We start from the raw sequence: 12,774 nt of genomic DNA on the forward strand, positions 1-12,774 counted from the left end.
TGTGTGTGTGTGTGTGTGTGTGTGTGTGTGTGTGTGTGTGTGTGTGTGTGTGTGCAGATTGCTTGCAGACTCAGCATCCACACGAAGGGTTTAACCCTGCACTACTGTGGTCAGAGATGGACTCCTGACCACAGCAGTGCAGAGGGAAGTCTCAGACAGAAAACCACAGCTCCAGATGTGAAGAAAGGAAATCCCATTTAGAAGCAAAAGCACTCAGGTATGAGAATTCTCTCATACAGTCGATGGTGTACTTGGGAGCACCTGCAGTGCATTCACTGATTTCCTCAAATGGACAGACAGAGGAGACATGAAGCAATCCGTGCACAAGTTCCTACATGCAGTTCCTCCGTTCCCCCTGTCCTAGCTCATTTTCCCCTTAAACACTACCTCTTTATGCTCTACGAATGAGAGAAAAAAAACACTCTTTCTGCACGCACACACACACACACACACACACACACACACACACACACACACACACACACACACTGAAAGCAGGGGACTTCCAGCTACTAAGAAATAGCACTGTAATTGCCGGTGCTCTGTTGTCTATCAAGACCTGACCTTTTCAACATGTGTGTGCCGTGGTGGGAGCGGTGGGAACTGGCGAGGAGGAAGATAGGGGTCTCCCCGACGCTGTGGTGGTCTGACCCAATCCCCCTCCCCTCTTTTGACTTCAGCTCCCCCCAAAAATCTGGGATCTCCCACTGTGGCCACATGTGCAAATTTGGAGTCTAGAGAGGAGGACATGACTAACACACACACCATCAAGGTCCTGCCACGGAGTGGGGGGCATTAAAGGCAGGACGAGGCGATGTGGAAAGGACAGCAAAAGACAGACCTACCCTGTCTCCCTGGGGTCCCAAGGGGGGGATGTAGGAAAACTGGAGGTCTGTGCGACATTATAGTAGCAGAAGTGTTAGCTTTCTGTCGGTGCCAATGGGAAAAGAGTGGACCAGTATTGCCTTTCATGACTCTGGCTCTGGAATAACAGCATTAAAGAATGAAACATATACAATGACATACTCATAATAAACACTAGAATAGATGGGATTATGCACCAGTAGTGAGCAGAAAAACACGGCTTTAAGTTGCAGAGAGAAGTCATCAAAACAAATATAAAGAAACTGATATCTTCATAGATGAGCCTTATCTAAAAAACTAATAAAAACCATGTTAAAGGTTAAATGGCTCGATCACAAGCAAAAGGACAAGTCATCTTTACATCACTACATGACAGACTAGCTCAGCTCTCAGAGGGGCTGCACAAAGCTGTCCTCAGAGATGCATTAGGAGACTATAAGCTCATAATTACTCCAATTGGCATGTCAGTGGGGGCTTTCACTTTACCCTTCCTTCTCAGTGTCTTTCCGTAGCCATGGGCAGTCACGCTGTAGGGACCGTGAGATGAGGGGGCTCTAGTGGTGGTTGTGATGATGGTGGTGATATATGGGATTAAGGTGAGATTTGTCTGCTTGACTCGAGTGACACTAGACATCTGTGACAGAGCTGAAGACTTGGATGGAAATAGGAGAGTGGGTGTAAGGGGACAGAGAAGGAGTGGATGGGTTTGAAGGAAAGAAAATGGTAAAAGTTTGTAATACGCCCCACGACTAAGGGTGCAATTCACCAGTGATTAAATGGAGTTATCTCAATTTTATTAATTATCTACAAAGACTTAAAGATAAATACACTGGAATTTACAGGAAACAAAGAAAAAATTACACTGTAAAATATTTTAAAGTAAATTTAATTACTGCAGATTTACTGAACAGTAAGGACTGTTCTTCCTCTGCAACTTACACAAAATATCGAACACAATCAAAATTTGCAGGCCTACGTGACCTCATAATTTTACTTTAATACTGTCAGTACATTTAAGTACAGCACAAGGAAATTTAACCAGTGTTTAATTTCATGGTAATTTTATAGAAAAAATACATTTCCTCACCTCACATTGTTAATATACTGTACTTTTGAGGGCACTTATATTATTGAGTGGGTTAATCTTATCTTTACACATCTTTGTGTAATATTCAACATGTTGATGTGCACAACGGATCGCTTTTCCTTTTCCCTCCACTTTTTAGTTTTGTTTGAACAGCGATTGTGAACTGTTAAAAAAATAAGTTAGACTTGGCTCCCTCATTTTAATGTCACATAGGCCTGCAGACTTTGATGGTATTTATTTTTTCTTGTAAGTTACAAAGACAGAACTGTTCTCACTGTTCTTTAAATTTACTGTGCTTAAATGTATTTACTCTGTACTTAACTCTTATTTCTTTGTTTCCTGTTAAAACCTGACTTCATACGCCCTTATTCCAGCGTACCCACCTTTAAGCATTTGTAAATAAATATAATTACAGTAATTTTAAATAAAATGCACTGAAATTCCATTTCATTACAAGGGGAATTACGTCCTTAGTCACAGGCCGTGTCATAAAGTGTTGACCGAAAAAACAAATCCACCAAAAGAATCCTCTGGATTAGAGGATGATTAAAGCCAGTTATGGCTCCCGGTTGCTTTACGATGCTCATCGGCCGCAGCTCCGTTGTCTGGAGTGTGCCCGAGATTTTCCTCAACACCGTGCAATTCTTCTGGCAACCACACCTAACTGAGCAATGAAAGCGCTTTACCTCCAGGAGAGAAGCCCTACCCAGTTTATGAGCCATACCGTGAAGCTGTTTCACATGCATCGTGGTAACGATTAACAGTAGTTAAATGGAAGCCCCCTACCCCAAAGAGCTCCCTGCTAGATGCTCTGCAAACAGCATTGTAGCTGCTTTTAAAAAATAATTACAGCAGGTTTTGGCTCTTTTATTGTTGTTGTTATTAATCAAGGCCATAAAACTAGTACCGGCCCCGATCCAACACCAACCTTGGGAACAAAAAAGGAATTGTGATGGAAAAAATAAGCTAGCAGGACCCATGTTTCGTTTCTTTCTTGGCATTCTTACTGCCTATACTAAAGACTGATACAGTGGCCCAAGTTTGAGTGTGTGCATATATGCATATTTTGCAGGTTGTTGTATGATGGAGAACTCGAATTAGAAAGATAACATTTTTTGGTGCCCGAGCCTTTGATGACAGCCCACACTGTCATTATGGTAGACAGACCAGAACCATAATAACGCCTCTCCTCTTCCTCCTTTACTACAGGAATCAAGATGAAGTGTCAAAATCCAGAGGCAGTCAGATCACAACAAACTGATTATCAACAGGAAGTGGCTCCATTATGGGCTTACAGATAGGAGAGAGTGGTGGTCTCTTGTTACAGCTCTAGCTTCAAATCCACAAATTCCTCGAGGGTTTAGAGAGAGCTGGGTCACCCCCTGAGCTGGGTCCTGCAGGGTTTTAGGGGGTCGCCCTCCACTCTCAAGGCGCTACCTCGGGCCTGGGGCATTTTTCAGCTGGGACAAATGAAGGGATACAGAGCGCCCGAGGAGGAGTTGGAGAGGTGTTGATGTTTAAGGGCAGCCTGACAATCAAGAGATTTGACAGCCTATTCGTTGTGATTTTGCGCACCTGCCAAGACCTTCTGCTGTGCAAAGTCCCATTTACTAAACCCTGGCACATGTTTGTTCATGGGGAGCATGTCACATCTAATTGAGACATTGTAGATACACAGTCTACGGTCCAATGTCTACAAGATGCTTTTAAGTGTGGAGCAAACCATTAATCATCTAAATGTCTCAAAGATCTACAGTAGTAGCACACACAAGAGTGGGCTTTTAATACACTTTCCCTAACAGCTCAACAAGGACTTCTTTTTGCTCAATGCATTTCTCTATGTTCCTAATGTGATTAGAAGCAACTCTGACTACTTTTATGACCTGCACTTAAAACCCTAATGATTGCTCTGAGAGTAGGAGTCACACAAAAAAAAAGAAAAGCGAACACTTGAGACAATTGCTGAGCTGCCTCCTCAGGGAATGACTTGAGCAATGAAGTCAAGAGATGGATTGTGCTGTGTTGGGATCAATGTGGGCAGGAGATTGCAGAGTCATGTGCAAGAGGGAATATCTCACTCAGAAAAATGCTACCGACTCCTACTTTTTTTGTCCTTCCCTTGCAAAATGTCGGGAGAACATTTTAGTCTTTTGTTTGTTTTCTCTACACGCCGTTTCAGAGGCGAGTCACAGAAGGGTTCATAGGCTGGGAATAGCTTTGAAATTGAGGCCAAAACGGAGGCTAGTTGGGGAGGCTTGGTCTCAGTGTTGGTACATGTATACATGTGAATTATTTACTTGTCGTCCAGCAGGAAATGAGGAACGATAACAAGCTTGGGAAAGAAATACAGAAAAACAAACAGATGTTATCACGTCACCTCCTTCATTTTGTTTTTCTCCTTTTTCTTCTTTTCTTTTGTCTCCTCCGAGGGTCAAATAAAAGACGAACATAATTCGAAAGTAAATAATTCCAGGCAATTATGCCTGACTCAGACCTGTTAGTTTTTACAGCAGAGATGGTTGATTTGCTCATTTTAACACACGTAAAAAAATGTGTTAAAATGAGTGTGTTTTTTTAAAGGAGGCTTTTCTTATGTCTCTCTTTCTGTGAATTGTTGTTTCACCTGTTCAGGGTCTTCCTGTCTGTGACAGGTTTTCACAGCACTGTGCGCAGTCCTCTGAAAATTTAAGTACAGCCCAAGATTCAGGCCTTTCCTTAAGTACCTTAGGCAGCAAAAAGCTGAAGTAACTGCTTTGTGAATGACTTTATCAGTGTGTTACATCATTGTGGAAGAAATTTGGCCCACTGTAATAAGTATATGTGGAACCATGATAAATAATATCTCAGTTGCTAAAATGTATCTTGAGAAGAGAGGAGGTTTCCTGGAGGAATTACACGACTCTAGTCTTCTAGAGTAAACTAGACTAGACTCTAGTTTACATACAAGTAGGTATGAACCCTTTTGTGTTTATCTGACAGGGATCATTAAATACCCCAGTAGACCATAACAAAATAATATGGCCATTGCCCAGACACTTCCCTCCTCATGATTCCTCCCACACTTTCCACTCTCATCTCAGGTGGAAGGGGTTAAGGAGGAAGAGGAACAGGTTGCAAGGAAACTGAGGAGAGACCGAGGCTGAATGGCTTAAGAAATGGGAAGATTAAAGGTGTAGGGGAGTATTATTACTTTGTAAGAAGTTGCATAAAGTCTTGTTGCTGCAGAGGGAGCACTAAAAGGTCTGATCATGTACGTTGCCTATAGTTGCTTTGTCATTTACTTTATATGTCCCCTGGTCACCACATCCTTTCAAGGTTTGAAGCGCCAGCCTTGTGATTGGCAGAGTAGCCGCTCTACCTTCTGAGCTAAAGCTGCCCACCCTTTGACACCGGAACAAAGACGAGTAATCAGTACAGCTTCACTGTGTGTAATATAGGCCCAGCCGTTGCGTCTCACAATGCGACACAGATTGAGTCCAAAATTGTTTGAGGGACATTTTGTTTTGCTGTGGTAACACACTCAGTGTACAACAACTGCTGCTGTTTAACTTAAGCAGACCTTGTGATGAGCTCCTGACCCAATTTTTAACTCTTTTCTCCTTCTACCCCCCTCTCATCCTTTCAATCCCATCAGCTTCACTATTGCTCAGTCACCTGTGACCAGGCCTGGGCAGTGACCTTTGACCTAAGAAAGCCATGATTAGCGCTGAGAATTAGAGCAGCAGAAGCAGTGGTGGAGAAGGGAGGGAACTAGGCAGAGATGGGATGCCTCTGAACTGAGAATTTCAGCTCAACCAGGCTGAACCCTGCCCCGGAGCAGACAGGTCGCCACACCCAATATTTCTAGACAGCTGTGTATGAAAGGGCGCTGGTCATTAGCGCCAGCGGTTGGGGGTTGATTTATTTTTTTCCACCAGGATGTGGAGATCGTAGAGGAGAGACAAATCAGTGGAGGTTGGTAGGCATTTTAATTAGCCTGAATCTCCCCAATGAGGGGGATAGAGCTGAGAGGAGATGGCATCTATGGGAACTCGGCGCAACAAGCCAGGAAACAAAAGAGAGAGAATCAGGGAGGCGTTGTGAGCAGAGGGGCTGTTGCGGTCAAATACCCAGGGGCCAGAGTCACTGTGCCAGATCTAAATATGCACCACCAAATAAAACATGCTCTCCTGGGAGCATGGGATGCAGCAAATAAACATCCAAACATGCACACACACATACCAAATGCCTAGAGGCCATCTTATCTTGTAAATTTTTGGCAATCATTAAATAAAACTTGGAATTTGGGGGAGGGATCCACTTAAGAAGTCATCCTGTAATGAGGAGACGGCATGTTTCCATGGTGGGATAAATTCTTTCACATTTATGTCAGTAAATCTCAATGGACTTTAATCAGGAGTGAGTAGAAAGCCTGTTACAAGCTGTCAGTGAAGCTGGCCCAGGATTTCTTTACTTTCCACTTCCACCTCCTGCATGTTTACCATCTGCTCCACCTCCACGGTTATTCTCCACATCTTGTCTGATTCCTGTAACCCAACCTCCCCAACTCACTAAGCATCAACTGCTGGTCAGCTAAGGATTCTGCAAACATACATGCACGGTAGGAGCAGCTAGTTATATCTTGTAGCAAATTAATAATAAATAAATAAATAAAATTTTATTTATATAGCAAGATAAAATCACAAAGTGCTTTATAGAGGCAGAAAACAGACATTAAAATCTAAAACAAAACAAAATCAACCAAAAGCGAGTTTAAACAGGTTTTTAACTGCTTTTTAAAAGACATGACTGAGTCCACAGATCTCAAACTCAAAGGGAGTGAGTTCCAGAGTCTGGGAGCCACTGATACAAACGCTCTGTCACCTTTTGTTTTTGACCTTGTATGCAGGACAACCAGCAACCCCTGGTCACAAGACCTCAGGGACCTGCTGGGGTGATAGGAAAGAAGAAGATCACTTAAGTTGGAGCTACACCGTGCAGATAAAAATGGATGGAGGCAGTAGAAGTAATGGTGCAACTGGGGTCATGTATTCAGTCATACTTTCCTTGTCTGATGGACCATTTCCCTCTTGTTGTGCTTAGAAAAAGAGAGGCAGGTTTAAAACTTGGCAGTAGCAGAATCAGAGTAGCTGTTACCTAAAAAACTCACTGAACCAAATAATCACGTGATCTGCTGTGTTTAAACATTAAAAGATTTAACAGACATATACTGGGAATGAATCTGATTCACCGTTTAGCTATTTTTGTAGGATCGCTGTGCAAAAGAGAAAAAAAAAGTGAAATTTTAATTGCAGGTTGTGGACTGACTGGTAATGGACAGATGGGGTTTTTTCCCCTTATCGGATCCAGTGTGAAAACAGATTAGCTCGTGGAAATGTCATCGTTAGTGTTACAAAGTTGGAGTTTTATGATAGATTATGACATAATAAAAGCATAAAGGAAAACCAAACACAGCGACCTAAAGTAAAAGTCAGTAAAGGAGTGTGTGTACGTGTTAGCACCTTCTTATTTTGCCCCTGGCAGAACGAAGCGTTATCAAAGTTTCATCTTGCTGCTCATGTGACGGTGCCAAGTTCTGCCCTTAACTGGCCCACCCAGAATGCCCGCTAATGGCCGTGCTTAATCAAAAACTCTGGCCACACACACACACACACACACACACACTGACAGCTTTTATTTTGCTCATTTTGGTGTAACTAGTTTTAATGTCGCTGCTTCTTTGGTAGACATGAACTTGGAGCATGTTTGACTGAACAAACCCCGTTCAAGGTCCACTCACTTGCTTATTTTAGAGTTTTAAAGCGTTTGACATGTTTTTGCTCATTTGTCATGTAGATGAATGGTGACGTGCAGGCTCAGCGCCTGTTTTTTCCCCCAACTGCTTTCAGTTGAAAGAGTGCATGATGGCTAAAATAAATGAAGTTTAGAAATTTTTGCTTTTAATTTTTGGAAATAACATTTTGTCTAACCTGCACGATTACACATAGACTTTTTTGTAATTTAGGCATCTATACTGATCTATACTGTAGATCTATACTGTGAGCTATAGTGCAGGTTTAGTTTGAACTCCATCCTTATTAGGAAGCCCAAACAACATTTGTATTAAACCTGTCATCCGAAAACAGAGTCAGCAGTGTTAAAATAATGGATCCAAATTGCACAACAGTGAGTTTGGTCTAAAAGCAAACTGAAGACCTGCCGCTGAGGATGAGTGTCAGAAAACGAAAAGTCGAGCACTACACGCAAGGAGCTGCACTTACAATCAAGACTGAAGGCAAAGGGGTGCTTCGCGGAGGTACAAACCCCGACCTCCCTCAAGTTCATGTGCGTTACTGTGTATTGTCAAAGTGAAGAAGGTGTATGGGTCAGTGTGTGTATATGAGTGGGGAGGGGGCGGCTATTAAACTCAATGTCAGTGAGTCGGGGGCACATTCCTTAGTTGATTTAGTGGGCATTAAGATGAAGAGGAATGTGTCAAAGCTGCGGAGGCTTTAAGTCCACTAAGATGTAAACTGGCTAGGAGGAGCTCTGAGTTTTGACAGGCCGGCCTGACGGATGACTGACACTTGGCTTAATGTGAGAAGGATGGAGAGCAGAGACAAGCGGAGGGAGCCAGATGGAGCAGAGGGAGGCCGAAAAGGAGATTAGGTACCTGCAGGAATAAATATGAAAAGTGTGATTGAGGGTGACAGTTAGTAGCTTTGGGAAAGAAAAAGGAAGATTAACAAAGATGGAACATTTAGAGGAGGTATAGCTAAAAAGAAAGAGAACTAAGATCTGGGATAAAAGGACGAAAATATAGAGGCGGAAAAAAACAGAAAGGAAGAAAAGAATGAGTCAAATCAGAGAGATTTCAGAAGCTTTTCTTTATTTGTTCAAGATGGTTTCAAAGAAAAAGATACAGAGAGAGAGAATACAGAAAGTTTTTTGTTTTTTTTACAACATCAGTTGTTGGGTCAGTTGTGCAACTTTGACAGATTACAGCAGATCAAAGGAAAGCAACACAAGTTTGTATATATTCATATATCGTAACTTTTTTCAGTCAGAACACAGAACTGATGTCTTAAAAACACCTAAATCAAGCTGCTGTATGGTACAAACTCTAAAAGTGGTGCAAAAGTTTTCATCTAGCAAACAACGAACAAAATCAGCTTAAAAAAAAGCATCAGGTAAGACGTGTGTGTGTGTCGAAAATGTATTTAGTCCTGAGACAGTGCACGTATATACAGTGTGGGTGTGTGTTTCATGTTAGTGTGTTTATAACTGTGTTTGTCTGCTTTGAGAATATCAAGGTGGGAAAAAAGCAACTTGTCAGTTATTTTGACACAACATACCACATTGTAAAATCTTAGGGGATAAACTTTGGTGATTTCCTACATTTTTCTTATTTTATTGGCGACAATTGATTCACTAACAAGTATTGTTTGTGTATCAAAAGCTTTGGTTAATTCCTCTGTGCCACTGAGCTCCATTATCACTGAAAAACTAAAGGACATCACTGAGCTGCACTGCTGAACTGACGAAACTTTGCTCGTGACAACCACTGTAGTAGGTTTGATGCTTGTATGTGACAAAGTAATGACATGACGACACGTGGATAATAAGACACTTCAGCCTTTGAGCAAGATGAACAAACTAAGGAAAACGAGGATTTGAAGGGATAAAGCGATAAATCATCTGTTCCCAGGAACCACGCTGGCACTGGAAATGCAACTTCTAAAACCAACGTAACATTTAATAACGCAAAATTTCGATATGATGAAAAGGCTAAGTAAAAAAATGTTGTGAGCAAATTTTTCCAGAAACACAGTGAAAGTAAGTGCCATCAATAGTGCAGGGAGCTGTTCCTAAACAAACTATGGTCTAAATATATTTGTTCACTCATCCATGGATGCTGTGCCATGAGGTAAGTCTGGGTGTGCTTTGTGACAATCATACCTTGTTTGAATGAATTGTTAAATGAACTTTGTAAGCACTCATTTTCCCATTTTGTTCATGCACTTGTTCAGATGTTGAGTTTTCCAGATGCAGGAAGACCGTTTGGACTGCGTAGAGGTGTCGAATAAACCAGTGGAGGACAGTGATAAGCTAGTGGACTGGTCTCTTATTACTCTTATGCAGAATGAGAGCTCCAGAGCAAATGTGCTTCCAAAAGTTCCTTCAACCGCCAATAATCAAAAGATCCGACAACTCATCAGGTGACACAGAGGCAGTTTTGCACAGATATGAATACAGGTGTGCCTTGAAATGTTATTTTCCTGTGTTTTGTGTGCTTTGGATGACTAAGGTTTTACATGCGTTTGATACACACACACAATACTTTCAGCACAATAAAGTAAGTGTTTGTTTTGGTGTTTCGATAAAAGAAATATACAGAATACCAACAAAGTTAGAATTTAACTCAATTAGGCCTCGAACAGCCTCCAAACTCAATAAAAGGTAAAAGCTCAAGAAGCGTTGAAAATGAATACAACAGCAAGTAATTTAATCTTCTTCATACCTTTAACAGCTACATTTTAGGGAACAGAGATCTGTGCAGTGCATTTCTGATTCAGTGTAGAAATGGAAACACGACCTCCAGAAATAAAAAAGGCAAACCTCAGCCAGCGTGCAACCAAATCTGGTCCGTCTTCCTCCCCCGCCGTACGTAAACATGACTTTACTTCCTTCTTATTTCCTGAAATTATCCGTACCCTCCTGTTAACGAATGAAAGTGCAAACGCCATTCTCTGTCAGTCTTGAAGCATGCATCGTATACAGCCGACACACTGTATGCATGATTCATTTACAATATGAAACAAGATAAATAATCTCTGCCCTCTGTTTTTCTTTTTTTAAAACACCCCTGCATGTTGTTTTTGACATAAAGCTACGTGACAGCACAGAATCAAGTCAAAGTGCACAAGGTCAAAAGAGAGAAACGCGCAAAATGGAAAAAGGCAGGAAATGAGCGCCCCAAATCTGGGCATGTAAAACCCATATCCTTCACCCTGCATCCTCACCCCTTTCCCACCCACTGACCAAAACTCTGATGCTGATGTTGCACACCCCTGCTGGTGGGGCCCAGATGGTGGAGGGGGCACACATGTCACACAGTGAGAGAGATAAAGCTGTTGTATCTCTGGATGTTCCTCTTGAGGATTTCGGAGCAAGGACCCAGCACGCGCTCAAAGCGTGGCCGATCCAGCTTCACACACTTGAGGGGACCCCGGGCGACTACGGTGGCGGCCCTGGGACGGTTCAGCAGCAGGGCAATTTCACCTGGATGAGAGAGAATAATCAGCACGTCGTCCCAAATTTTGACCTCAAACATTAAATACAAACAGTATGAGAAATGGGGCAAAAGGCCCTAAATCAGTGCAGTTAAGTGACAAATTAAAAGAAAGTTAGTTAAACATAGAGAGGAGATGCACCAACATTTCATTTACAGCTAACTGCGATGATCTTTAAACCCAAAAAAGGCATGTCTTAATTTTTGCACCTGATATTGAAACATGATTTTAAAAAACCAGCATATTTTGTAAATCACCAGTAAAACAAACCACACCTAACAGCACTATTTGGGGATTGTGCTCGTACACTATTTTACCCTGTTTAGTCAAGCTGACCCTTTAAAATACTTATATTTGCCATTTTTGCGAGTATTGTGTTTTAGTAAAAAGCAACTGCTAATAAGACTTTTTACAATTTATATTTCAGAACAAGATTATTAAAGTTAACTAAACTAAAAAAAACTGAAATGAATTTATAAACTTGGAAAACAAACTAAAACAAAACAGAAATATAGAGGAAAGATCCTGTTTGTTAGTTTAGTAAAATCTGATCAAAACTTGACTACAAGACTGTGAGTCAACTGCTTTCAAAGGTTCTGTTTTTAATGTAATAACTGTACTGTAGTTTTCCTAAATTTTGCCTCTGACATATGCCCTCAATTCAATAATAATTAATAGAGACTAAAACTAAGACTGAACTAATAAAAACTAAACTAAAATTAAATATTTTAAAACGATAAAAATACCTACCCCTCAGCTTTCTAGTAGACACACCTATGGTATTAATTTAATAATCCTAGACAACTTCCTTCTTAAGTTATCTTATCCACAAGATTTTCAGTGACCTTGACTTCTGACCTTTAGGTCACTCAATATCAATTTGAAGCTCCTATGTTGCCTCGTTCTCGAGTTATCGCATTCACAAACTTGGGTTTCCACGCTGCATGCCATGCAGGGTGACGACAACAGCCCATCAGCCTTTTACAGCTGAGGGGTAAAAACGAAACCGGCACGAGGATTTTCACTCTGGAAACTAACTGAAACTGAATTAAAAGCAAATAAATAAAGACTAATTAAAAGTATAATAAGTCTGGTTCAGAATGATTCATCTTCTCATAACGCGTTTATTTACCATATCTTTAAAAACCAGTTTGTGACATAACTGCTTAAAATTAATTGGAACACTATAAAAAAAGCAGTAAGCAATGTGACTTGTGTTTGATCTTCTAGATCACTGTGTACTGTCTTCATTGATCTTCATTGACTTCTACTAGCAAAATTTGTATTTAAGATATTTATTAAAAGGTGTAAAATAAACCAAGTTTAGTCTCACAAACTTATGTGGTGCAAAGAAGCAGCAGGGACACACTTACCAAAATAATCAGAAGGTCCAAGGCGCCCCACCTCCACGTACTCCTCAATGTCAGACCTGCGCTGGAGAACAGAGGCGATTCCCTAACACAGAAAAGAAAAGGAAAAAAGTTTAAAGCTGTAGGAAAAAAGGTTGAGAGGGAGAGGAAGGATTGTGTGTGAAGAAGGGAAAGATGATGG

At 41.2% G+C, this 12,774-nt stretch overlaps 1 protein-coding gene across 2 annotated transcripts in view; it reads right to left on the bottom strand.

Annotated features, from left to right (window-relative positions):
• Positions 1-8,800: 8,800 nt before the first annotated feature.
• prkar1b (protein kinase, cAMP-dependent, regulatory, type I, beta) overlaps positions 8,801-12,774 on the bottom strand; it is a 66,752-nt gene continuing 62,778 nt past the window's right edge. For both annotated transcript variants that reach the window (XM_005943979.3, XM_005943980.3), the window contains 2 exons: positions 12,597-12,678; positions 8,801-11,212 (listed from right to left, as the gene is read on the bottom strand). In XM_005943979.3, the coding sequence (XP_005944041.1) occupies positions 11,040-11,212; positions 12,597-12,678 (255 nt within the window). In that variant the 3' untranslated portion in view covers positions 8,801-11,039. The remainder of the gene's footprint in view (positions 11,213-12,596; positions 12,679-12,774) is intronic.

This window comes from Haplochromis burtoni, unplaced genomic scaffold (genome assembly GCF_018398535.1).
Source record: "Haplochromis burtoni strain Fernald_Lab_line unplaced genomic scaffold, NCSU_Asbu1 Contig_336, whole genome shotgun sequence".
Classification (NCBI taxonomy): Eukaryota; Metazoa; Chordata; class Actinopteri; order Cichliformes; family Cichlidae; genus Haplochromis; species Haplochromis burtoni.